Source organism: Lutra lutra, chromosome 17 (genome assembly GCF_902655055.1).
Source record: "Lutra lutra chromosome 17, mLutLut1.2, whole genome shotgun sequence".
In the NCBI taxonomy this organism is placed as follows: Eukaryota; Metazoa; Chordata; class Mammalia; order Carnivora; family Mustelidae; genus Lutra; species Lutra lutra.
The window spans coordinates 47,048,286-47,075,033 of NC_062294.1; the positions used below are offsets into that span (position 1 = coordinate 47,048,286).

Sequence of the window (26,748 nt, forward strand, 5' to 3'; positions counted from 1 at the left end):
CTCCACTCCTCAGCTTCTCCTTCCGGAGTCGGCACCTGACTCCCGATTTCCCCTCCAGCACTGAGAACTCCGGACCCCAGCGCCCCCCGCCCGGCACCTGTCCCTCTTAGCCCCTCCCCTGCCGCCTTCCGATTGGCCAAGCGGGCAGCGCCCCCTGGCGGCATCGGGCTCCGATTGGCGGGAAGTTCGCAGCCCCGGCCGGGACTGTGGAGAAAATGAGTCGGCCTCGGGCGGGGGCGGGGGGCGGGGCCGCGCCGAGCCGGACCCGCTGGACAGACTGCCCGCCTGGAGCAGGACTCCACGCCGGACACGATGCTGCGGCCTGGCCCCAGCGGCCGCCGCCCGCTTCTGCTGGTGCTGCTGCTGCCGGTCTTCGCAGCCACCGTCTCCGCCGCCAGCCCCAGCCCCAACCCCAGCGAGGCCGTCGAGGTTGCGGGGATCCCGGGCCGCCCGGCCGGGTAAGCCCCGCTGCAACCCCTTCTTCCTTGTGCCCCCTCCACCCAATAAGTCTGGCTGTCCGGAAGCACCAGGACTTGCGGATTTAGGGGGATGACGAACCCTGTGTTTCGTTGGTAGTGATGAAAGAGCAAGAGCCCTTGGATTTATTAGGACCCTCTATTTTGCATGGCTTAGAATCGGGGAGTACTGAAATTTGGAGGCGAGGGATTCGCCGCTGGTGTGGTAGATGGAGAATATGCCCCCAGGGAATTCTAGGGTCTTTTCGACGAAGGGTCCTAGCTTCGATGGGGATGGAGTTTTGAGTTTTCCCACGATGATAGATGGGTGGGGCCCTTCAGATGGGATGGAGTTCCCCAAGCTTCTTGGGTGCTTGGAAGGAACAGGAGTAGCGGAGGTTATGAAGGGACTCTATGGTGGGGTTGAGATGCCCTGGTTTTCTAGGGTTTGGGAACGTCTGGATGAATTAAAAGGGACTCTTGGATTTTCCTAATAACTTAGGAAGCCGTGGACTTCGGGCTTGATGGCCGAGGAGCTTGCAAGGGGCGTTTGTGCGGAGGAGGTTCCTCGGATTTCATGAGGATTGGGGATGCTCTGGTTTCCTAGAATTTGAGGATCCCGGGCTTGAATGAGGGACCTGTGATTTCGCGGCATGCGATCCAAAATTTCCTATAGATTTGGGGTTTATAGCTATTCTTCCTGTCTACGGGTGACGAGATCGAAGAAAGCAGTCTGCCCAGCACTCCCACCCCCAGCCCTGCGGCCCAGCGCTCGGTTACAAAGGCCCCGGGCTCCGCTCCCGCCTCGGTCTCTGCGAATGCGTTTAGTAACCTGAGACGCGCCGGGGGCGGGGCCGGGAAGGGGTTAACCCGGAGAAAAGGCGGGAGGGATAACGGCAATATCGGGGGTCCCGGAGGCTCCCATCCGGGCGTTCTCTTCCCTCACTGGGCCCCACCCGTCTGGAAAGAGTCCGTGCGCCCGACGTCCCCTTCACAGCATCTCCTCACCGCCCTTTTCTCGGGGCCTGCGCGCGCGTCCTCGTCTCTCGTCCCCCTTAGCCTGGATAATGGATTTGTCTGGGGGGCCCCCTGGTTGCGACGCACTTGCGCTGGAGCTGAGGACTCCGCTATCCAGAATCTGAGACCCTCTGGGCGCAGAGATTTCTCGAAGAACGACTCCTCCCTCCTGGTCAAGCGTGAAACTGAGGCCCAAAGACCAGGAGATGCTGGCTCAAAGACACAGCTCGTGGAAAGGCAGGAACGGTCTAGAACTCAGGCCTTGGGATTCCCAGTTCTGGGCTGTGGTTCCTTCGGTAACCCCCTCCACCTCAGCACCCTGCTGGACCCACAGTCAAAAGAGGACCTCCCTTCCCAGCTGCGGAGGCCTGTGGAAGTGGCGCCACCTGCCGGCCTTGCTCGGGATGACGGCTGAGTCAAAGACAGGGATGAGCGGGGAGGGCGGGGTTCTAGATTCCCAGACAGTCCGGGGCTTGGAAACGAGCTTAGAAACCCTCTTTGCGTCTTTAAAAAAAAAAACATTAAAAAAAAAAAAAGACTTTAAAATGTCCTTACCAATGAGACTTTACAACTAAACACTTCAGAAAATAAGTAAAAGTCGGGTTGCTGTGACCTCCATCCCTGGAGAGTTTATGCCAATTTGCCTTCCAGGGTTCAGATGGGGAAACTGAGGCTTCCAGCATGGTGCTTCAGACTGATCAAACATCTATTTCGAGTGCTCTCAAGCCTTCTCTTGGCTTTCTCTCCCCTACCCCTTGTTTCCCTCTCTGGGGAGTCTTAGAGAACTGGGGCCTGAGTGACTTCCACCCCTGTTTATAGTCTTGCTGCTTGTCGGTGCTGCACAGGCCGGTCGCCCAGGAGAAGTCGCTGCCTCAGAGGTGGGTTCTTTTAGGTGGGATATGGGTAGGGAGTGTAAGAGCACAGGGGTGGGGTCTCCCTTCCCCACCCTGCCTCCCAGCTGGAATGCTGGATGCACTTGGTGGAAAGAAAGACTTGGTCCCCTCCTTCTCCACTTAGTCCCTGGCTGTCTCCGAAGCCTCCTGCAGGGTCCAGAGCTGCCCGCCCGAAAAGTGTGCAGGCCCTCTGCAGTGCCTGACCCCCGTGCCCCTGGTGCTGCCGAGCCCCAGTCCCAGCGTGAGGAAGAGACAGGTGTCCCTCAACTGGCAGCCATTGACATGAGTGTGCAATCCCTCCCTGCCCAGACGCTGGGGAGCTCCCAGCTCCGCCACTATTCCCCACACACCTTTCTCTCTGCTCCCTGTGTCTCTTCTCCCTTCCCTGTCTCTCTCTCTCAACTTGATTTGCTGTTTCTAGCTCTCCTTTTCTCACCTATCCCATCCTCTGTGTCTTTCATTCTCCATTTCTCTGCCCCTGTCTCCATGCCCTCTGTCTGTATGTGTTCTTTTCCATTTCTGTCTCAGTTTCTCCTATCATTATCCTCTGTGTGTCTTTGACTCTCTCTGTCTCTCTTTCTGCCTCTGTCTTCTCTCCTCTTTCTCCATTCCTCATCTCCATCCCCCCCCCATCTTTGCCTCCATTTCTCCCCAAGCCTGTGGAGAACCCTCAAGGTCTGGTCCCTGGAAAGGGATGGGGGGGGGCGCGGTTGGAGAGCAGCTACTGGGAGATCTCCTGGCACAGAAGGCCCCTTCCAGCTGAGGGGGAAGGGGGTCTAGGGGGGAGGGAGTGTCCACCTAACCTCGTTTGTCTCTTTGGCCCTCTCCTACCCAGGCTGCAGGAGGCCAGAGCTCTGCTGAGACGAAGGCGGCCCCGGGGGCCGGGGGGCCGGGCACTGCTGAGAAGGAGGCCCCAACAGCGCGCCCCTGCAGGCCAGACCCAGGGTAAGAACATCCGCCCTTCCTCTGGCGGGGGGCAGGGTGGTGGGTTCCGGGCCAGATAAAGCCGTCTGGTTCCCACGGTCCAGCCGCCGCCTAGCTGCCCCCCATTGTAGCTCAGCCCCCCGCCCCCCAGGCCCCCAGGATACTGACCCTCTAGGGACCCTGGCGTCCCGCCGCGCGAGGTGAGCCCGGGACAGGACCAGACGCTGGCCAGAGGCGCTGACCCGCGGGGGTGGGGCCGGGAAGCCAGGCGTCCGGGCTCCCTGCGGCCAAAGAGGGGGGCGCTGTCCCGGCAGAGAGCGCAGCCGAACTAGCCCAGACAACAAAAGCGATTGTGCGGGTTGGCGCCTGCCCGGTCACCGAATGCCCAAAATTGTGGGCCGGCCAGGAGCCAAAGGCCTCCCCCTGCTTCCCCGACCCTCCCTTTGCCCTCCTCCCACTCCAGCGCTCGGCCCCTGGGCTAGCACACCCCCTGGTCTCAACTACCCTCTAAAGTCCCCCCCCTCCCCTGCTGTGGCCTTCAGCCCAGATGTGTCCCCTTCTCCCTAAAGTCTTCCAGATGTGGGCATCCGGCCAGATGTGAGGACCCCCCCGCCCACAGCCTCAATCCACCGTTCGCTCTTGTCCATTCTGACTTCTCCTACCAGGTGTGGGGGGTCCTGGCCAGATGTGACTGCATCCTCAGATGTGCCCCCCACCCCGCCAGCGTCCTGCCCACAATCTAGACCCCCAATTCCTTCACGTTCCCAGGTGCACCGACCCTTCTTCTCTCCCCCAGATGGGCCACCTGGCTGCCCAGATGTGCCATGACAGCCCCCTATCCAGATGAAGCCTCCTTCTGTGTGTCTAGGGCGGGGAATCAGCCTTTACCGGCCTCCCCAAATGTGGCCCCCACTACTCTTTTCCTCTTTATGGATTCAGCCCTGTCTAGGGGGAAACCGGCCCGCCCCCACCTGTTCCCTTCCCGGCCGCTCCTTTGCGGGCCCCATTCACTTGTTGTTGCGAGGCGGGGGCAGACGGGGCGCCCCCCTCCCCCCTGTGAGTCTAGCGCCCAGCCTGCGCGCCTCTGGCTGCGCGCCCAGCCCCACGCGCCCCCGCGCGGCCGCCGGGGAGGGAGTGGTGGGGAGGGGGGGGCCTGAGCGGGGGCGCGGCCGCCCTCCCCCGCAGGCGGGCGGGCGCGGCCGGGCCCCTCGAGCGGGCTGGGGCGGCGGCGCGGCGGAGCGCGGCGCTGCAGCCATGGCGGGCGGCGCGCGGGTGTCGCTATTGGTGCTGCTGGCGCTGCTCGGACCGCAGCCCGTGCTGGGCCGGCCCCGAGAGCGCCTCCGCGTGCGCTTCACCCCGGCCGTGTGCGGCCTGCGCTGCGTCCATGGCCCCACCGGTTCCCGCTGTACCCCGACCTGCGCGCCCCGCAACGCCACCAGCGTGGACAGCGGCGCGCCCGGCGGGGCGGCCCCGGGGGGACCCGGCTTCCGCGCCTGTGAGTGCGGGGTGGTGGTCCCGGGGGAGGGGTTCCCTGGGGGAGGAGGGTCCCCGGGGATGGGCGAGACAGTCCCCCAGGGAGAGGGAGCCCAGATTCGGTATGCAGGAGTTCTGGGGAATCCCTGGGGTATTTAAGGAAGGGGGACTTAAATTCCTGGAGTTTGGAGTTGAGCCCCGAGAGTCCCGATTTTGCAAGCAATGAGGATTCTCAGGGACCTGTGGCGTCCCACGTGAGGGGACTGGGGCCAGCTTTCATGCCTCTGAGTTAAAGCGGGAGATACCAGAACTGAGGGGCCTGGAGCTTGGGGGAAGGGGGCCCCAATTCTGAGGTTGTAAGGAATCCCTGGAGACCAAGGGAGGGCTTCAGGGCCCTGAGGGGTGTCCCAGTTTCATTCTTGGGTGGGAGGCATTATTAAAGTCCTAGGTGAGAATGCCTGTGAAGAGGGGTATTGGGATGAGGAAAGTTGATCCCAAGAGCTGAGAGGGAAAGGGTCCCTGAAAGGGTCTCTGCAGGCCACTGAGTTGCAAAGGTCCCACGTGGGAGAGAAATCCAGATAGGAGGCCTGGAGGAAGGGGCGCCCCCTGGAGGGCAGAGGGGACAGGAGGGTGTTCTCCGGGCACCCCTACGGTAGGAAGCAATCCCACCCCCCCCACCCCCACCCCCACCCCCCACCCCCTGTCAGGTGAGGTGGGGAGGGCCAGCCACCTGTTGGCCCCAGGATGCCGGAATGGGCGGGCTCTCAGGGTCGGGGCCTACCTGCCCCCAACCTCAGAGGCCCTCTAGAGTGGGGAGTGGGGGCCCCTGGCTCTGAGAACTCGCCCAGCCTGGCCCCCAGCCAATCCAGCCCTGGCCGGCGTGAGCTCATCTCCCGCCTCAGCCCCCGCCCGCTGCCACTCCCTCCCTCCTCCCCTCCCTCCCTCCTTCCTACACTGACTCCCGGCCCAGCCCCAACGCGCCCGTGCCAGGCGCCATGCCCAGGCGCCGTGCCCAGGCGGGTGCCAAGCCCCTGGAGGCTCAGGAGGGGCATGTGAAGGGGGGCTGACCCTGGCAGGACCCCGATGTCCTCAACTCCTTATTCCTCCAGAGGCATGGGGCATGGAGTTGGCTGTACCCATGTAACCAGCCATCCGGGGTGTGGGAGCCCCAAGGGAGCTGGGTGGTGCGGTGGAGAAAAGGTGGAGAAATGCCGGTGGAGGCTGGAAAATGTCCTGAGACCTAGCTGGATTACCATGACCACCACCAGAGACCCCTCCTATTCTGGAACCGTGATTCCTAGTTAAGTTTCTCTTGCTACTCAATTAAGGACCCTTATTAGGGCACTCTGGAGTCACGGCCCGACTCCCTTAAGTAGGGGAGCTCAGCATCTCAGCCTTCAGACCCTAAGCCTCCTCCCCACCCCATCAACAGACTCCAGAGACCAGCCCCTCCAGTAAAGTTCCCTCCCATTCTTCTGATGTAATCCCCCCAAACTGTGCCCCTCACCAGAGAACTCTGTAGTATTGTCCCTCAGCTACTCCTCCCTACTTCTCAGAGAAACCCCAGATTACAAACCCTGTACAGCAATAACTCCATTCCCTCACTGAATTCTCTTTCCACAAAAGACACCATTCTCTTGTATTTCCAGCTGAGTGCCATCAGATTCCCGATTCCTGTCTTTCCAAGCCCTGCTTTTCCAGCTGACCCCTCCCCCAGGAACTTCTGATCCATCTGTCTTCAGAGAACCCCAGAACTGCTCTTAATCAGCTGGTTCTCACAAGAAGACTCTGCAAACACTGTGCCCTCTATGCAGCCATTAATCCAAAAACTTGGGCACCTAATCCCTGAGCTGGGAAGGGATGGGGGATCCACAGTATCTAAGAATCTTCAGACAGTTGAGGCTCCTGTGTGCTGGGGACTCCCAGGGAATCCCACTTCTCCATGTAAACTGTTCTCAGCACCCTCAATTTGGCTGTCCCCCAGAAGGCACTAGAGTCCTGTTTTCTAGGTAACTCTCCCCAAAAGAATTTAACAGACTTCTAATGAAAGGGAGCTTCAGTTTCCTCTGAACTAGGCTCTCTTTCCATTCTAGAAGTCTTGAGCCATCTTTGAATCCCAGAGCACTGCACTCTATCTCATCTCCTTCCAGGAGCCCAGTCTCTACCCTTCTGAACAGAAGGGTCTCCCTCTCTGCTTTTCCCCTCTCCACTGTGTGGCTCAGAATCCCACACACGCCTTCCTGGACGGCCCCAGCCGCCTGCCCCCTTCCTCCCTCCGCACAGCTGTCTCCAGCTGTTCTCTGCAGCCCCAGGGGAGAAAGGGAGGGGTGCCCTCTCAGGATACGTCCGGCCTTCTTTGGCTCAGAGGACTCGGGGCTCCCCAAGGGTCCGGAATGCGGAGCCGCCGCCCTACCCCCGCCGCACCCCTCTCTTTGTTTACCCCGCCGCACAGCTGGCAGTGCCCCGCCCAGAGGTGGCCAGGGGCCCAGCGAGGGCGCGCAGAGGGGAGGGAAGGCGCGTCCCCGTCGCGGCCCCGCCCCGGGGCTACAGGAGGCGGGAAGGCAGAGCGAGAACTCTGCAGCCAGAGCCGGGAGGGGACGTGGGCGGAGACAAAGCGCGGTGGGTGGGGCTAGGACGCCCAAATAGCCAGGGAGGTGGGGCGGGAGGAGCGTGAGCTGGGGGAAATCGGCGTGAGGAAAGGCGGGTGGGCGGGGCTAAAGGCAGCTGGTTAAACACCTTGACAGCCGAGGTTTTAGAATCCGGTGGATAGAAGGTGATGTGGGCGAATAGCTTAGAAGGGGATGCCCAGCCAGTAGACGGAATCTGAGTGTCGTGGACCTCTGCAGACGGGATGTGCGTGTGCCTAGAATGGTAAAGAGACAGAGTTGGGCGACGGGAGTGGTGCCAGGGAGGTGGCCAAAATGTCGATTTAGTCAATGGAAGAGACCAGCGCGGGGCCTGCGTAACTAAAGACCCAGCCAGATGATTAGATGGGCGGGGCTAACTGCTTAGGAAAAAGCGAGAGTGGTCCGGGCTGAACCAATGGGCGGGGACAGCGCTGTCTGGGTGGTGCTGGAACGCCTGGACCCGGCCTCAAAGTGGGACTGGAGAGGAAGGGCGGAGTGACCTGAGAGTGAATGAAGAGCGGAAGGGCCTGGGGACCTGATCCAGGGGGCGGAGCTATACCAAAGGGCTGGACGACGGACCCAGCCAGCGCAGGTGGCCAGGGTTGGTAGGGGTGAAATAAGACAGCTCAAGGCGGAGCGACTTACAACGAGGTCATACTTTGAGTATAACGTTAAGGTCTGAGCTAGCCTCTCTCTCCCCCCAGTCCTGTGTCCCTTGATCTGTCACAACGGCGGTGTGTGCGTGAAGCCTGACCGCTGCCTCTGTCCCCCGGACTTCGCTGGCAAGTTCTGCCAGCTGCATTCCTCGGGCGCCCGGCCACCGGCCCCAGCCATGCCGGGCCTCACCCGCTCGGTGTACACCATGCCACTGGCCAATCACCGCGACGACGAGCACGGTGAGGAAAATGAGGCCCGGGTCCCCTCGGCCCCATCTGTTCACTATCTCGCCGTTTCTCTGACCCTCATCTTTCCTGCCTTCCCCTGAGTACCCTTCTCCAGCGCGCCCTTCTCCCCATTCCTAGTCCCAGTCCGTAAGAACCCGTGGCGACACCCCTTTGCCCTGCCGTGCCTCCCTCCAGGCGTGGCGTCCATGGTGAGCGTCCACGTAGAGCACCCTCAGGAGGCGTCCGTGGTGGTGCACCAGGTGGAGCGTGTGTCCGGCTCTTGGGAGGAGGCGGACGCCGAGGCAGTGGCACGGGCGGAGGCGGCGGCGCGGGCGGAGGCGGCGGCGCCCTACACGGTGCTGGCACAGAGCGCGCCGCGCGAGGACAGCTATTCGGATGCCTCCGGCTTCGGTTACTGCTTTCGGGAGCTGCGCGGAGGCGAAGTGAGACGAGGCGGGTGGGGAGGGGCCCGGAGCGTGCCACCACGATGGGGTGCGCTCACCCAACACTTTTCCGCAGTGTGCGTCCCCGCTGCCCGGGCTCCGGACTCAGGAGGTGTGCTGCAGAGGGGCAGGCTTGGCCTGGGGCGTTCACGACTGTCAGTCATGCTCGGAACACCTGGGTAAGCCCCAGGACGTCCCTGAGGTGCTTGGAGCTGGGGAGAGGTGATAACCCCGTGACTCCTGGTACTCTGCTCACAGACAAACCGTGTTCACAAAATCAAGCCACACCTGCCCAGCTGTGGGGATCATTTCCAGTCTAGACTATCCATACCGCTCTGGGACCGCCCACTCCGCTTTCTGACTTAGGCTACTCTCTTCTCACCCCACCTTTATGCCACGGCCCCACTCATGCATTTCTGGAGCCTCCCACGTTGCCTTCTCTCCCACCTCCTACCTAAGGCTCTTGCTGCGCTCAAGCCGCACTCAAGCCGCTCCCAACATCCTTTAACCCCTCCCATCCCTCTTTTGTCCCCGCCCACCTATTTTCGCTCCGCCCGCCCCTGGCCCACCCCTCTCTCCTCTCCACAGGGATTTCAGACCGAGTAGGCACCCCAGATGGACCGTGTCCAACCGGCTTTCAAAGGGTTAATGGGTCCTGCCAAGGTAAGCTCGGGGGTGGGGGGGGGCACGGGGCGGGAGTGGGAAGGGCTTGGCTCTATGAGCTGGGCCGGCAGGGAGCTCGTCCCTGAAGCTACTGAGACTACGGCATTCCTGGCAGATGTGGATGAGTGCGCTACCGGTGGGCGCTGCCAACACGGGGAGTGCGCGAACACGCACGGCGGGTACACGTGCGTGTGCCCCGACGGCTTCCTGCACGACTCATCCCGCAGCAGCTGTATCTGTGAGCCACCGGGAGGGGGCTGAGGCTGTATCCCGAGTCTGTCCTCCCAGCCCTCAGACCCATTCCAGAGCATCCCTGGGCCTTAATTCCCTTAGACTCCCCAGGTCCTCCCAGACTCCCCCCGGTCACTCTTATTACACCCCTCAGAACGTCTCAGACTTTTACACACCCTCAGACTCCCGAGACCTTCTTTAGCCCCTCTAAGAACTCTTCAAACCTTTAGGTCTGTATCCTTTCAGATCTTCAGATTTTCTTCAGCTCTGCTCAGGCCCCGAATCCCTTCGTCTCCCTCCACCATCAGACCTTCTGCAGACCCCGAGATCCTTCTCAGATTCCCTCATTCCCTCCACAGGCCTCAGGCCTTTCTCAGACCTCCAGACCCCTCACCTCTCCTTCAGACCCTCTTAGACCTCTTAATGGCCTTTACACCCATTAAACCCTCCCGGGGGCTATCCTCCTGTCTCCCAGATCCCCTACTTCCGCTACACTGCCAAGCCCGCCCTGAATAATTTTCACCCCCACCGCAGCCCAGCACGTGATCTCAGAGGCCAAAGGGCCCTGCTTCCGCGTGCTCCGCGACGGTGGCTGCTCGCTGCCCATTCTGCGCAACATCACCAAGCAGATCTGCTGCTGTAGCCGCGTGGGCAAAGCCTGGGGTCGAGGCTGCCAGCTCTGCCCACCCTTCGGCTCAGGTGAGCGCCTCCGGCCTTGGCCTATCGTTAGACTTGACTAACTTGGTGCCTACTCTAGGCCCCGCCCCCGGGCCCTAGCCTTGGCCACGCCCCCGGCCCCTGAGATCCTCAGACTGGACTCGGGCCCGGCCCCACCCCACCTTTGGCCACACCCACCCCTGAGACACACCCCTGAGTCCCCGCCCAATTTGACAGCACCTAGCCCTTTGGATATGCTCCTTGCCCAACCGTGCCCCCAAACTTTGGCCAAGCCCGAAGTTCCTGAGACCCTGCCTTCAGCCTAGGCTCCTTCTTGGGCTCCACCCCAGACACCCCCTTTCCTGAGACACTTCCCCGGCAGTCTGCCTTTTGCTTAAAGCCAGACCCTTCCACAGACTAAACCAGATTCCACTCTCAACCCTTGTCCCTGTCCCTATACCAAATAAGGAAAAACACCCTTGGTCGCACCCTTAGCCTCTGAGATGTCCCATTCTTTGGCCAGGATACTACCCCGAACCAGCATCCAACCCAAACCCCTGACCCACACCTAAAGCCAAGCCCTGCCCCCAGTCAAGGTCAGATTCTAGACTCCTCTTCTCATTCCCTCCTACTTTCACGTTCTGTCTCTCTCCCTCCCTTTCTTGTTCCCAGAGGGTTTTCGGGAGATCTGCCCTGCTGGCCCTGGCTACCACTACTCGGCCTCTGACCTCCGCTACAACACCAGACCCCTGGGCCAGGAGCCACCCCGAGTGTCCCTGAGCCACCGGGCTCCACCCTCCACCCCTAGGCCACCCACAGGTGAGCTGGCTTCTGGAGGAGGAGATGCCATCTCCAAGGGGAGGCCTCAGCCTCATAAGGAAAAGAGGAGAGAGAGGAGGGGGGACACCCAAATCTAGGTCTCCATTTACTGGTACCCCTTCTTTGCCAGGCTTTCTGCCCACCCGCCGTCCAGAACTCCCACCTGAGCACAGGCCGGGCCCTGAGCTTCCCCTGCCCAGCATCCCTGCCTGGTCTGGTCCTGAGATCCCTGAATCAGGTGCAGTAGAAGGAATCGAGGGCATCGATGGGGGTATTACAGGTGGGGATTCCACCGGGGAGCTCCAAGGTGAAGATCTCAGGATAGGGATGTTACAGCAGGAGGAGTTAAGGAACGGGTGAGAAGAGAGAAAGGTTTCGACGGGCAAGTGTTGAGTAACATTAGGAGCTGGTGTCATACAGGCCTGGGTTCAAGTTCTCTGTCAATTAAGCAAGTCATTTAACCTCTCTGAGCTCAGAAGCGGACTTGCGGAGGGACATCCATGAGGGTGCCTTAGGCAGAGCATCGGAGGGGATTGTACTGGGATGAAGGGGACAGAGGATTCAGAGATGGAGGAACCCTGGCTGTCTGGACCCCCCACCCACCCCCCGCCCAGGTTCCTCGCCCGGCGTGTGTCAGCGCAATCCCCAGGTCTGTGGCCCGGGACGCTGCATCCCGCGGCCCAGCGGCTACACCTGCGCGTGCGACTCCGGTTTCCGGCTCAGCCCGCAGGGCACACACTGCATTGGTGAGTCTGGCAGTGGGGGTGGACGGAGGCGGGGCGGGGTGGGGGGCTCTGCCAATCGCCTCCTGACCAGCCCCGTCTATGCCCTCAGACGTGGACGAGTGTCGTCGCGTGCCCCCGCCCTGTGCCCCCGGGCGCTGTGAAAACACGCCAGGCAGCTTCCATTGCGTGTGTGGCCAGGGCTACAGAGCGGGCCCGCGGGCTGCGGAGTGCTTGGGTGAGAAATCCGCCCCGCCCAGCTTCAGGCCCCACCCCTGCCCGGGTCGCCCTCCAGCAGTTCCCTCCGTCCCGCGGTTCCCCACGCTTCTGCTCCCGTCCCCCACCCCGCCCCCGCGATCTGCTCCCGCTCTCCCTTCGGCCCCACCACTGCCTCTTCGCCGCCCAGCCGGCTCTTCCCGTCGGGGCGGGTCCCTGCTGTACAACCGCCCGGCTTCTCTCCCGGACCCAGTCCCGCTCCGCTCCTCCCCTGGCCCCGCCCCCTCCATGTTCCCTACGGGCTCCCGCCCTCCCCCCGGCTCCGCCCGTGTCCTACACCCGCCGCATCCTATCTCCTGACCACGAGCCACGATTCCCATCCTGCCGCACCTCTGCCCCGTCCTCACCCCGCAGCGCCCTTTCCCTCGCTCCTGCCTTCCCTTTGTTCGGTCCCCAAAGCTGCCCTTCCCGCCCTAGCCCTGCCCAGGTCCTGCCCTCCCCACATTGCCCCCCTCGCTGATCTTCTCCCCGCCTCTGCCCTGGCCGGGTCCCCAGTCGTCGTCTGGTCCTCCCTCTCACCTGCCCTCCTCCCGCCTTCCCCGCCTACGCCTTAAACCTACCCACTCCGGGCTGTCCTACTGACGCTGGCTCCCGCCCCAGTGTGGCACCGGCCCAAGTTTGGCTCCGCCCCTGCCCTCTCCACCTCCCATCCTCCCTGAGCCCTCTGAAGGCGGGCGTGGGGGGAGTGAGGGGGAGTGTCTGCCCCAGCCTCAACCTCCGGGTTGGTGCCTGCAGATGTGGACGAGTGCCACCGCGTGCCGCCGCCGTGTGACCGCGGGCGCTGCGAGAACACGCCAGGCAGCTTCCTGTGCGTGTGCCCCGCTGGGTACCAGGCGGCTCCCCACGGTGCCGGCTGCCAGGGTGAGGAACTGGGAGGGACTGAGGGGAAGGGGGTGTGGGGGGAAGGGTAGAGCAGCAGTGATGAGGGATGGAGAAACTGAGCAATGAGGCAGGGGGAGACTGATTGCTGCGAGACGGAGGGGCCAGGTTCTAAGAGCCAGGGAGGCAGCCTGATGGCTGTAGAGGTAGACTGACATGGAGATGGAGAGGCCGAGTGGTCAGAAACAGAAAAGCTGAGTCATGGAAGTTGGAGAAGCAGAAGGATGGAAGATGGAGATGTCAGTTATGGGGGAAGCGGGTAGAATAACCAATAGTGCAGAAAGAGACCAATTGATGGGGACTAGAGTTCTAGGAGGGCGACTGGAAGCTTAGGGATTGAGAAGGTAGAGGGATGGAGGACGGAGAATTTGAATAACAGAGAAGAGGAGGTAGAATGAGGCAGACAAGGAGGCAGAGTGATGGGACAGGGAGGCAGAATGATGGAGAGGGGATAGTGAACGTGTTGGAAGTCAGGGAGGCAGAGCAGATCTCGGGGGTGGGGCGTGGGGGGGCATAAAGGTGTGACTCTGGCTGGCCCCTTGCCCTGGGCAGATGTGGACGAGTGCACGCAGAGCCCGGGCCTTTGTGGCAGAGGGGTCTGTGAGAACCTGTCCGGCTCTTTCCGCTGTGTTTGCCCGGCTGGCTTCCGGGGCTCGGCGTGTGAAGAAGATGTGGATGAGTGTGCCCAAGAGCCACCGCCCTGCGGGCCAGGCCGCTGTGACAACACAGCGGGCTCCTTCCACTGTGCCTGCCCTGCTGGATTCCGCTCCCGAGGGCCAGGGGCCCCATGCCAAGGTGAGGGTGTTGGGTCCCAAGTCCATTCCACAGCCACTGGCTGTGGGGACTGGAGAGAGACATGGTTGGGGAGTAGAGAGATAGGGTGGTGGGGGTTGGTGATGGAGAGCAGGGGCACAGGAGTGGAGGTACGGAGAGGGTGGGGGGGTTTGACTCCAGAGTCTTCTCCGCTTTCTCTGAATATGAGGGTGCCCTGCGTTCCTCCTCCCTTTTGGAATGACTCATGTGCTTGTCTGGGGAGGGGACCACCCTGAGGTGGGGAGAGCAGCACGTAGACCTCCTACGTGGGGTCCTAGCTTCCCCATGGCAGCTGGAGAGACCATTGATGGGGGTCCAGGAAAGGAGTCTGTTCTGGGAGTGGGATGAGCCTGGGCAAAGTCCAGAAGCCTGCCTCCAGCCCGGAATGTCGGAGTAGATGGTGAAAGCAATGGGGATGATTGGGTCCAGGCCCCTTTCTCAGTCCCACTGGTCCCCTCTCCCCCAGACGTGGATGAGTGTGCCCGTAGCCCACCACCCTGCGCCTATGGCCGGTGCGAGAACACAGAAGGTGGCTTCCAGTGTGTCTGCCCCACGGGCTTCCAACCCAATGCTGCCGGCTCAGAGTGCGAGGGTGAGGCCGGGGAGGGAGGGAGGAGTGTGGATGGGTGAGGCGGGCTCTGGGCTGCTCCTTCAAGGCCACCTTCTTCCCTGCCCCCCAGATGTGGATGAGTGTGAGAATCACCTGGCCTGTCCTGGGCAGGAGTGTGTGAACTCACCCGGCTCCTTCCAGTGTAGGGCCTGTCCTGCTGGCCACCACCTGCACCATGGCCGATGCGCTGGTGAGACCAAGCCCCGGCTATGACCTTAGACCTGCATCGTGATCCATACCCTTCTAACCTGGACCTCAGTTCCCTGGACCATGACCCCTAGAGTCTGACTGTGACTCTTGACCTAGTTTATGGGCCTTTGACCTGTATTGCAATTCCTGATCTGGACCATGAAACTTGACCCTGAATGTGACATCTAACCCATGAACCCTCAACTTGGCTGTGACATTTGACTCTAACCATTACCCCTGCTGATAAACACTCCCTACAACCCTGATAAGCAGTTGTAACCCTTTTAATCCTGACTGTCCCTTGACCCTGAATGTGACCTGTGACCCCTGAAACTGACTGTGACATTTAACCTAGCCATAACTCCTGCCATAACCCCTGGCTTTCTGTGACCTTTGATCCTGTCTCTCACTGCCCCTGCCCATTCCCAGAATTCCTTCCCTGGGGACTGATTGGGTTCATGATCCCTGACCTGACCCTGACTAGAGGCAGAATTCTGGACCCTGACTCTCACCCCGATCCGAACTGGTCTCAGATGCCAATTACTGACTCTGACCCCTGATTCAGCAGAATGCCATCCAGTGCTCCTGGCTTGTAATACCTGGCCTCTTAACCTAATTAATTTCTGACCCCAGTCCTAGTCCAGAGTCCCTCCCTGACTCCAGGATCCTAGCACAGGGAATTCCCAGAAATCCAGATTCACAGGATTATGGTCCCTAGAATCACAGAATCTTGGTGTACCCCACTCACTTCTGCCACAGAGCCTTCACCTCCTATCCAACCTGAGACACTACCCACCAACTGCTCAAGACCCCTCAGCCCCAAGGGGATCCTTGCAGTGTCCCTAGACCAGACCTCTTCTGAAACTTGCGTTCCCACAGATGTGGACGAGTGCAGCTTGGGTGCTTCCTGCGGCCCCCATGGCCACTGCACCAACACCGAAGGCTCCTTCCGCTGCAGCTGCGAGCCGGGCTACCGCGCGCCCTCTGGTCGGCCTGGGCCCTGCGCAGGTGGGTAGGGCAGGGGAGAGGGCGGAGAGGGGTCGGAGAACTTGGGAATCCAGGGGTCTGCGTTCCTCGGCAAACGCTGTTGGAGAGGTGGAAGCTGGTCTGGCAGGCTGTGGGTGGGGCTTGCGGGCGGAGTTGCTCCTTGGGCGACGACCCCCGAGTCCCATCTCTCCCTGTACCCTAGACGTGAACGAGTGCCTAGAGGGCGACTTCTGTTTCCCCCATGGCGAGTGCCTCAACACCGACGGCTCCTTTGCCTGCACTTGCGCCCCCGGCTACCGGCCCGGACCCCGTGGAGCCTCTTGCCTCGGTCGGTACCCAGGCTGGGTCTGGACCGGGAAAGGGTGGGCTTACACCAAGAAAATCAGGACTAGGAGAGCGCGGAAGGCGGAGTCTGAATTTTAGGACTGAGGTCGCAAAGCTTCAAAGCCGGGCGTGTGGAGCCTCCTGGTGGCGATCAGGGAGGGGCGGGGTTTGGAGGGGAAAGGGGCGGAGTCGGAGCAAGGTGTGCCGTGATTGGAGAGGGCGGGGCCTGAACCCGTCGGGAGGGAGGGGCTTGCAGAGAAAGGAGGAGCCCAAGACGGGCGGGGAAAAGAGTAGGAGGCCTCAGTCAGAGGGGCGGGGCAAGGGGCAGAGGGGCGGGGCCTGCAATGCTAAGCGGCGGAGGTGGGCGGCGGTGGGCGGCGGTTTCGAACGTGGTCCCTCAGACGTGGACGAGTGCAGCGAGGAGGACCTCTGCCAGAGTGGCATCTGTACCAACACCGACGGCTCCTTCGAGTGCGTCTGTCCTCCCGGACATCGCGCCGGCCCAGACCTCGCCTCCTGCCTCGGTGAGAGGCGCCCCCGGCCGGATCCCTGCCCCTTCTCTCCTACCTCCCCTTCTCTCCCATTAGGCTCTCCTCCGCTGCTTCCTCCCTACCCGCCCCCCCCCCACCCCCGTTCTCTCTACTGCCTTCCTTAACTCGCTCACCTGTTCTCCTTTGCCTCCCAGACTCCCCTGCTTCCCCCATTTGACTGCTGTGCCTCCTTCCTCAGACGTGGACGAATGTCGCGAGCGGGGCCCTGCCCTGTGTGGGTCCCAGCGTTGTGAGAATTCCCCGGGTTCCTACCGCTGTGTCCGAGACTGCGACCCTGGCTACCACGCGGGCCCTGAGGGCACCTGTGACGGTGAGACTACTCTCCTTCCCCACCCCTGCCCCTAGGACAAGTTGCTGGAGTCAGCTCTCTTGGGGACTTGAGGAGGAGCACTCGGCCTTCGGGACTTGAGGGGAGCGAAGGAGCCCCCAGCCCGTGCACTTAACCGTGTCTCACATCTCTGTGGTGGAAATAAGCCACCAGTGTGCCCTTGCATTTTCTCGTGGAGGTGAGGTGGGAGGATTGGGGGAGCAAATGAAATGACTTGGGCTCTCTGGCTAGCAGACCTCTGATCTGTGGAAGCCTAGTTTCAGGGTACCTCATTCGAATTCCACAAGAATTCATTAAACACCTGTGTGTCATGCACTGGGGGGTGCAACAGGCATCGAGTCAAACAAAGTCCCAGCCCTCATGGAGCTGATGGGGGATGGGAGGGGGTGGGGAGAGATAGGCAGTAAATACACAAATAGATTCAAGGTTCATTCAGCAAACACTTTGGGGGCACCTACTGGGTGTCGGGCACAGTTCTACACCTTGGGGATACAGGGCTGGGGGGGAGGTGGCAAGAGCCAGACAGAGACAAGTCCCAGCATGGTGGAGTTTGTAGTCTAGGGAGGTGACTGTTGGTATGCCAAGAGACACATGGATAATATATCAAGTTTAAGAAGGAAAATAGAGCAGGATAAATGGACATAGATGATAGAACGGTGGGGGAAGGGGTGCTAGGAGGGCTCGACCTTGACACTTGAGTGAAGTGAGAGAGGGAGCCATGCAGAGAGTTGAGGGAAAAGTGTTTCTGACGGAGGGAACCGTGAGTGCAAAGGCCCTGAGGTGGGACCATTTGGACTGTGAGAAATGGCAGTAAGAACTTAAGAGTCTTTAGAAGCTCAGACTCCTAGAATACCAGATTTATAGAGACTTCTCAGCCACGGGAACTGGAAACAGCATCAGGATCTTGTGAATCCGGTCCTGTGACTCCCCTCCCCTCCACCCACACCACTTTTTTTGCAGATGTTGATGAGTGCCAAGAATATGGCTCAGCGATTTGTGGAGCCCAGCGCTGTGAGAACACTCCTGGCTCCTACCGCTGCACACCAGCCTGTGACCCTGGCTATCAGCCCACGCCAGGGGGCGGATGCCAGGGTAGGTGTCCGTCCAGCTTTGGGTGAGATGTGGAGGGGAAGGAAAGTCCAGCAAGGGCCTGACTGTCTGGTGGTTGCAGATGTGGACGAATGCCGGAATCGGTCCTTCTGCGGGGCCCACGCTGTGTGCCAGAACCTGCCCGGCTCCTTCCAGTGCCTCTGTGACCAGGGATACGAGGGGGCCAGGGACGGGCGTCACTGCGTGGGTACGGGGCTCCAGGGGGTGGATGGGTCCACAGGGTGGGGAAGAGGTTGGTCAGGCCCTGCTCCCCTCTGCAGACCCAAACAGCTCTGAGTTCACATTTGCTGTAAATCAGTATAAACACACACACACTGGGCCTGTGGAACTTAGACTTGGAATATACATTATTTCCATATTGGTCAGGACTCCTTTTGGTTGCAAGCAACAGAAACCCTGTTCATTCAGATCTTGTTTGGGGAGGGCTTAAAAAAATACATGTGTAAAGTGTGTAAAATGCACACTAATCTTTTTTTTTAATGCACACTAATCTTAAGTGCACATAAACATTTTCTCTTTTCCCAACATTTTGTGAGGAAAATATCTAAATGTACAGAAAATTGAAAGACCTCTAGAATGAATGTCCACATGCCCATGATCTATATTCCATTATCATTCTTTTATTTACTTCTTGGCTCACCTACCTGTCTGTAATTCATCTTCTCTCTAGGATTGGTTTAAAATTAAATCACAGGCATCAGTACATTTCTCCCTAAATTCTAAAGTATGTATAGCATTAACCAGAGTCCAGTAGGAGTTTCCAGATATTTTCACTTGAGGTTCAATTTACATACAGTGAGTTGCACGAATCCTAGTTTTTTGTGCATATATATATATATATATTTTTTTTTAAAGTGGGCTCTATGCTGAGCCAATGTGGGGCTTGAACTCACAACCCTGAAATCAAGACCTGAGCTGAGATCAAGAGTCCGATGCTTAACCGACTGAGCCACCCAGGCACCCTGTGTGCTTTATTTCTTTGAAGAGAATTAAAACGGTGAAGTCCTAGAAAATGTTTAACTTGAGGCACACTTGGATCCAGGGATTCTAACAAGGCTAGCTGTCTCCTCCTCTCAGCCCTGTTGTATTTATTTTCAGGCAGACACTTCACAATGACAAAGAAGGCCCTAGCACCTCCAGGCTAACATCCTTAGCTTGGTAACCCCAACGCTAAAGAGGGAGGCTCATTCTTAATATTCCTAGCAAAAGTCCCAGGACTGGCATTGACTGCCCCAGCTTGGCCACCACCCATCTCTCTGAACCAGAGAAATGCAGTAACCTGGTCGGCCATGCCTGGAACTCGGGTCCACTCGGAGTAGATTTAACCGTACTCAAAAATACATGAGTTGAAAATGGAGGAGCAGAAGGCTCCCAAGGGAAAGCCAGGGTTTGTCCCCCAAAGAGAAGTAAATGATGGGGTCTGAGTCGTTAAAAATACCCATTACATTTGGGTATTTCAGACTTTTAGAGCTTTGGAATCACAGACATTTACAACCGTTGACCCTCTCCTTTGTCTCTTGCTCACAGACGTGAATGAATGTGAAACGCTACAGCGTGTGTGCGGAGCTGCCCTGTGTGAGAATGTTGAAGGCTCCTTCCTCTGTGTCTGTCCTACCAGCCCTGAGGAGTTTGACCCCATGACTGGACGTTGTGTTCCCCCGCGGACTTCTGTTGGTAAGACTGATGAGTCTATTTAACTGATGGCTGCAGGGCTCACAGAAAAATGATGTGATCTAACCATTCCAGGCACAGACAGTTGCCATGTTAAATGCTGTTTTAAATAACAATTGGGCGCCTGGGTGGCTCAGTGGGTTAAGCCGCTGCCTTCGGCTCAGGTCATGATCTCAGGGTCCTGGGATCGAGTCCCACATCGGGCACTCTGCTCAGCAAGAAGCCTGCTTCCCTCTCTCTCTCTCTGCCTGCCTCTCCGTCTACTTGTGATCTCTCTCTGTCAAATAAATAAATAAAATCTTTAAAAAAAAATAACAATAAAAAAATCAAAACACATGGGTTAACACAGGTGGTGGGACTCGGTGTCAGCCCTGTCCCTAACTCTATACCAGATTCTCTCATTCAACAAATGTTAACAGGGCATCCACTGTGTTTAGGCCCTATTCTAGGTCCTAGGGACATAGCAGTGATGAGGAGAGACCACTCTGTCTTTTTTTTTTTTTTTTTTTTTTTTGAGACCACTCTGTCTTTAAGGGGCTCACAGACCAGAAGGGACAGGCAGAGATATCACCAGATAGTGACAGCCAGAGAAATCAGGGCTGGAAGGAGGAAACCCAGGCCAGAGGGAACAAGGCTGTGCCGGGGCAAGGGTAGGGGATTATGGGAATCTGGAGGAGGTACCTACCCCAGCCTGAGATGAAAGTCAGAGACAGCTTCCTATAGAAAGGGAGGTCTAAACTGAGAGCAGTAGGATGAGTAGAAATAAGCCAGGTGAAGTGGGTGAGGGAGGGCATTCTGGGCAGAGGATACAGCAAGGGCAAAGGCCTGGCAAGGCAAGCGAGGACCTGACCTTTTGAGGACCAAAAATAAGTTCAAGGTGGCATGCTGTACAGAGCAAGGGAAGGGGTGGGGAGAAACGAGGCCACAGAAGGGATGCAGTGCCGGATCGCACTGATTTACCATCTTTGGGAGGTTGGCCTTTCCGGAGGGCACTATGGCACCCATGGGAGGGTTTTGAGTGGGAGAGAGGTATAATCAGATTTTAAAACCTCCCTCCAGCTGCCCTGTGAAGGTGGACTGGAGTGGGTGACACTAGGGGCTGGGACCCTAGAGAGCAGGTTGGGCCAGGGACCTGGGCAGGAGAGGAGAGGACTAGACCAAGGCAGGGGGCTGTGGGAGAGGAAGGGAGGGTGGGTGGCAGAAGGCAAGAGGCTGGTGGCCAGGCTGTGGGCTGCCTGGTGGAAGAGAGAGATGTGTCCAGGCCTAAGGCTAGGTCTGGAAAGACTCTGGGGCCTGTTTAGAATGCATTGGATCTGAGGACCCAGGAGATAAAAAGGAGGCCAGAGACACCCCCCTCCTGCCCCTGCTTCCCAAACTGCCCCTGGGCCATGGGCCAGACACCTAGCAGGGTGTGAACTGGGGAGGCAAGAGATGGAGAAACAACAGGGAGTGAGAATGGATGAGGACAGATGGGGAGAGGTGTGGAGTTGGGTTCTGCCTCAGTTTCCTCATCTATAATATCGGGGTGGGAGGCTCAGCCCACACTGGGCTAAATTAGCCCCTTGCTTCCCTAGGCACATTCCCAGGCCCACAGCCCCAGGCTCCTGCCAGCCCGGGTCTGCCTGCCCGGCCACCTCCGCCATCCCCGCCCCGCCGGCCCAGCCCACCCAGGCAGGGCCCTGCAGGCAGCGGGCGCCGGGAGTGCTACTTTGACACGGCAGCCCCGGATGCCTGTGACAACATCCTGGCACGGAATGTGACGTGGCAAGAGTGCTGCTGCACCGTGGGTGAGGGCTGGGGCAGCGGCTGCCGCATCCAGCAATGCCCCAGCACTGAGACAGGTGGGCAGGGGCTACAGGGTGGATGGAGGGCTGAGGGTTTGGGTCGAGAGAGGGGGGCATGGGACTGGGACAGCAGATGCACTGGGACATGGACTGGGGTACTGGGAACTGTAAGGGCAAGGGTGAGCTGCCAGCCAGGTGGGCATGAGGCCAAGAGGTGAGCACAAAGGCAGGGGGCTTGAAAACTTGGGTGATGAAGGGTGGCCCCCAGGGGCAAGAGTAAGCCCAGGACCCAGGGCAGGGGCTGGGTGTAGCGCATCTGTGCTCAGCCTTGTGTCTGTGTGCAGTGGAGTACCAGTCACTATGTCCCCATGGCCGGGGCTATCTGGCACCGAGTGGAGACCTGAGCCTACGGAGGGGTAAGGCCAGACTTCAACCCCAAATCCTCCTCAGCCCCCAGGCCCAGCTCAGTCTCACCCGCTGGGTCTGTTCACATCTCTCATCTCTATCTCTCACTGGTTCTCTGTCTCCCCCACTCCCCCACACCCCATGCTCTCTCCGCCTTTCCCTGTCTGTCTACCTCTGGGTCTCTGTCGCCACCTTTCGGTCCCTCTCTTCCCGGGTCAAGCCTCGGAGCCACCCATTCCCCACATCCAGCCGCCCTACGCCCTGGCCCGCCCCCTTCTCTCGCCTGGTGTGGGGCGCGCCTCTGACCATCCTTCCCGCAGACGTGGACGAGTGCCAGCTCTTCCGAGACCAGGTGTGCAAGAGCGGCGTGTGCGTGAACACGGCCCCAGGCTACTCATGTTACTGCAGCAACGGCTACTACTACCATGCCCAGCGACTGGAGTGCGTCGGTACGAGCCCCCTCCCCTCCACTCCCCTCCCCACTTCCCCGACCGTCTACCCCACCAGTCCCTCTCTGGAATGTGGCCACCGCCAGCAGGAAATCCTTCCTGGAGTCTAGACTCCATCTATCACTGTCAACGCGCTGGGCAAGTGGGAAAGGATCAAGGGCTGCTTCCTAACCACTCCCTCCACGCCTCCCTTAGATAACGACGAGTGCTCGGACGAAGAGCCTGCGTGTGAGGGCGGCAGCTGCGTTAACACCGTGGGTTCTTACCACTGCACCTGCGAGCCCCCGCTGGTGCTGGACGGCTCCCGACGCCGCTGCGTCTCCAACGAGAGCCAGAGCCTCGGTAGCCCAGCCCCCAGATCCGCCCGTCCCGCCCCCTCGTCCCGCCCCCTCGTCCTGCCCCTGGCTCCACCTCGCGCCCCGCGGGGGCCCGCGCCAACGCTCGGCCCCGCCCCCTCACGCCCCTAACTCTAACCCCATTTCCTCGCGGTTGTCTGAGGCCCCTACAGGCCAACTGGCGTGGTGTCCGGGGGTTCTCCCGAAATCAGAGGTCCCAGGGAGCCTGCCACTGGCTGGCCACGTGTATCTGCACGTTGATTATAGCCCCGGGGCCCCGGCTTCCTTTCGGCACACTGGGTGCGCCGGCGATTGGTGGCTATGGGGAATTTTATTTCTGTTATGGGACCTGGTTTTACTAAGCGCTGAAGCCGCGCTTCCTGTGATGATTTCCCTGTGTGTCTCTGTCTCTTTCCACCTCTCTGGGCTTTCCGGAATTTCTGCCACTCTTGGGGTCTTTCTAGGTCTGTTTCTTTTCATTTCTCTCTTTCCCTCTCTCTGCATCTTTGCTTTCCAGTTTTTCTTGGAGTCTCTGATTCTTGGGATGTATTTGTCTCTATCTCTTTGGGTCCTTTCTTTTTGCCCACTGACCTAAGCTCTCTTCTCCTTCCACACCCTGTTCTTACATTTCCCCCCACCCCTCACCCCCTAAACACCCTGGGACTCCATTCAAACAATGCTCAGATATAAAAAGCAACTGCCCTTCAGAGGCTGGGCGTGGAGAGAACCGTCTCAGACCCTACCTCCTCTACGACTGCCTCATTTCAGACCAAGCCCAGGAGCTACCTCAGAGGGCCTCTGGGAGGCAGATCACAGCTAAGGAGAAGCATCTGGTGTTAGGCACCAGGTGGCTGGGTTGCTCCAGTGTTTGGGAGGACCCCATCCTGCCTGTCCCACCCTGATGCACGCTGTCTCTGCCCTCAGATGACAACCTGGGAGTGTGCTGGCAGGAAGTAGGAGCTGACCTCGTGTGTAGTCGCCCTCGGCTGGACCGCCAGGCCACTTACACAGAGTGCTGCTGCCTCTATGGCGAGGCCTGGGGCATGGACTGTGCCCTTTGCCCCGCCCAGGACTCAGGTACTGCCACCTGCCTGGGCCACACCCAGGGGCCCAGACAGCCCATGAGACCCCTCCTTCCAGATCCTCTGCCCTTAGGCCTGACCCCACCATCCTGGCCCACAGACCACAGTGTACTGGACACTCACTTCCAGGTGCCTAAGACCCCAGCACACAATCCCAGAGACCCCCAAAGCTTGGCTCTTAAAACCCCTGAATCCCCCAATCCTTAGCCCTTGGGAACACAACCCCAGGCCCAAAACCCTAGTCCTTGGTCCTCAGACCTCCAGCTCCCCTGGCTCAGATCCCTTCCTATACATCCTGGCCCCTCAGGCCCCCAGTTCCTGGGACTCCCCAGCTCTGGTCCCTAAAACACCTTCCATTTTATTTCTCTAGGCCCCTAGTCCAAGATCCCAGGGGTCCCCCCAAATTCCAGCACTTGGACCCTGATTCCTACCAGCAGTTGTCCTTAGTACTCTTGATGCCAGCAACTTGGAATCCCAGTCTCAGCCCTCAGCCGCCTAATCCTAGCTCCAGAACCCCTGATCCTGACCGAGGGATCCCAGCCCCCTCCTTTGAGGCCCCTCCCATGCCTCAGCCCCAGGCCCTCCTCACTTCTCTGGGCTCCTCTTTCCACACTAGGACATGAATGGTGGGTGCTGAGGCTAGCCTGGGCTAACCATGAGGCTTGGCTCCTGTTTACAGATGACTTTGAGGCCCTGTGTAATGTGCTGCGCCCCCCTGCATACGGTCCCCCGCGGCCAGGTGGCTTTGGACTCCCTTATGAATATGGCCCTGACCTAGGTCCACCCTACCAGGGCCTTCCCTATGGGCCCGAACTGTACCCGCCAGCCGTGCTACCCTACGACCCCTACCCACCTCCTCCTGGGCCCTTCGCCCGCCGGGAGGCCCCGTACGGAGCACCACCCTTCGACATGCCCGACTTTGAGGACGATGGCGGCCCCTACAGTGACTCTGAGGCTGCCGCGCCACCTGGCCCAGGCAGCCGCTGGCGCTATCGGTCCCGTGACACGCGTGGCTCCTTCCCAGAGCCTGAGGAGTCACCTGAAGGTGGAGGCTATCCTGGTGAGCACTGCGGCCGAGAGATGGAGACTGAAATGGGGAGTTAGGGGTGCAGAGAGATGGAGACAGGGAAGAGGGAGAGAAAGAGCATGAGATCCAGAAACCCAGAGAAGCGGGGGGGGGGGGGGGGGCGGTGTCTGGGAGGCATTGGCTGAGAGAGATGGGAAAACACAGATACAGTCGGAGAGAGCTACGGAGAGCCGTGAAGAGGGAGAAACACCAGCAGACCAAGAGGTGAGGACCGCAGGAGAGCAGATCGAGGGAAACTTGGCCCCACAGCGCCCCCCAGAGCCCCCGAGCGGGATGCACAGTTTAGAAGAGGATACCCGGGCGGGGTGCTGCCCCACGGTGGGGGTTCGAGGGATGGGAGGCTGAGACCATCCCCCCACCAACAACAACCCCGGAGTCCCCGCCTTCTCTGCAGGCACCCTGTCTGGGCCCTACGAGGGACTGGAAGCGGAGGAGTGCGGGATCTTGGACGGCTGTGCCCACGGCCGCTGCGTGCGTGTCCCCGAGGGCTTCACCTGCGACTGCTTCAGTGGTTACCGCCTGGACATGACCCGCATGGCCTGCGTCGGTGAGGGGCGGCCAGAGCCAGCACGCGCCGGGAGAGGGTGGATGCCCTGACTCGAGCAGGGGTGGGGGGAGTCGGAGATGTCAAGGGGTCCGGCCAGATCACAGGGAACAGGAAGGAGCTCCCGCACAGGGATGGGGCTTGCCCGCAGAAGCTGAGGTCAGGCTGCGAGGACCTCAGGGGGGCTGGGCTTGAAGCAGGATCGAGGCATCCTGAAGAATCCTGCAGATGCGATCTCCCGGTCCTACCTGGGGCGATTTGCTTGACCTCTTCGGAGAGCTTCCCTCTTCTCCTCTGTAGAATGGGAATATGAGTCAGGGCTGCCTAGTTCAGGGAGCAGTAAGGCAAAGTGGTTATAGACAAGGACGCTGGGGGAGTTGGACAGACCTCAGGCTCAGTCTAGCAATGTGCTGTGTGACCCTGGACAGGTCATTGGCCCTTTAGTTTTTCGCATTCAAAAAATGAGCAATAGTTGTAGAACCCATTTCATAGAGTTGTGACCATCATCAGTACTGATTGACAGTGACACTGAGGCCTGTGTGTAAACCAAGGCTCAGAAAAGAGGACTGAGTGTCCCAAGGACTCACAGCCAAGAAATAGCAGGGGACTGAGAACTCAGACTGTGAGAGCTGGCCTGAGAACTCGCTGGGCAGAAAGGGGGCTTGTTGTGTGATATTGGGCAAGGAGCTTTCCCAGGCTGGGCCTCAGTTTGCCCGTATGGCAACGGGATCACGGTACCTACCTCATAGGGTTATTAGGGGGATAAGTACACGTAATGTGCTTTAAACAATGTCTGGTATAGAGTAAGCATTGGTTGTTGTGATATCATTATCAGTATTATTTTCCTAACAAAAACCTAGTGACCTAAGGGCTACCGTCCCCATCTCACAGAACACAAAGCTGAGGCACAGAGAGGTTAAGCCACCTGCCCAGGCTCACACAGCCAGCAGGTGGTAGTGGCCACAATTGACTCCAAGTAGGAGGCTCAGCATTTGCACCCCTTTGCCTCAGGAGCCCCAGGGGCCAGACAAGTGGGTTCTAGGGTCCCGAAGCCTGAGCAGCGCTCCCTGTACCTCCTTCTGCAGACATCAACGAGTGTGACGAGGCTGAGGCAGCCTCCCCGCTCTGTGTCAACGCACGCTGTGTCAACACTGATGGCTCCTTCCGCTGTATCTGCCGCCCAGGATTTGCACCCTCGCACCAGCCACACCACTGCACTCCTGCCAGGCCACGGGCCTGAGCCTTTGTGGCTCCAGGCCATTCGCTCCATGCCTGAGCACGCAGGTCCCTGCCATACACCCTCCTGCCTGCTTGTATTCATGAGCAGGGGGTGCCTGAGGGCCAGCAAGGAGGGACACACGAAGCATGAACCGATGGAAAGAGGGATGCCCTTCACTGCTCCTGCCATCCTCAGACCCTCCTACTGACGCTGTGGGGCCCTGGGACTAGCCCTGAGCGCCTTCACGTTCCCTCTCCTTTTTATAAAAATTTTCAATTAAAAAACACCTATTTTGTA

At 59.5% G+C, this 26,748-nt stretch overlaps 1 protein-coding gene across 8 annotated transcripts; it reads left to right on the forward strand.

Moving 5' to 3' along the window:
• The first annotated feature begins 215 nt into the window (after positions 1 to 215).
• On the forward strand, positions 216 to 26,748 carry LTBP4 (latent transforming growth factor beta binding protein 4). 8 transcript variants are annotated; one of them, XM_047711389.1, is made up of 33 exons: positions 216 to 458; positions 2,292 to 2,350; positions 2,519 to 2,647; positions 3,201 to 3,310; positions 8,094 to 8,285; positions 8,469 to 8,716; positions 8,793 to 8,895; positions 9,305 to 9,379; positions 9,495 to 9,617; positions 10,145 to 10,309; positions 10,940 to 11,086; positions 11,217 to 11,324; positions 11,701 to 11,832; positions 11,921 to 12,046; positions 12,820 to 12,945; positions 13,516 to 13,758; positions 14,243 to 14,368; positions 14,457 to 14,576; positions 15,455 to 15,583; positions 15,765 to 15,890; positions 16,288 to 16,410; positions 16,616 to 16,747; positions 17,726 to 17,857; positions 17,937 to 18,062; positions 19,403 to 19,549; positions 21,121 to 21,387; positions 21,675 to 21,746; positions 22,056 to 22,184; positions 22,380 to 22,526; positions 23,444 to 23,596; positions 24,281 to 24,661; positions 25,083 to 25,235; positions 26,318 to 26,748. In XM_047711389.1, exons 1-33 carry the CDS (start codon positions 216 to 218, stop codon positions 26,470 to 26,472), a joined length of 4,947 nt encoding a protein of 1,648 aa, XP_047567345.1. In that variant the 3' UTR covers positions 26,473 to 26,748. The 8 variants fall into 8 exon arrangements, with proteins under 8 accessions (XP_047567345.1, XP_047567347.1, XP_047567346.1 ...); XM_047711395.1 differs by having other exon boundaries at positions 298 to 458; positions 2,509 to 2,647; XM_047711396.1 differs by lacking the exon at positions 216 to 458 and adding an exon at positions 1,664 to 1,718 and having other exon boundaries at positions 2,490 to 2,647.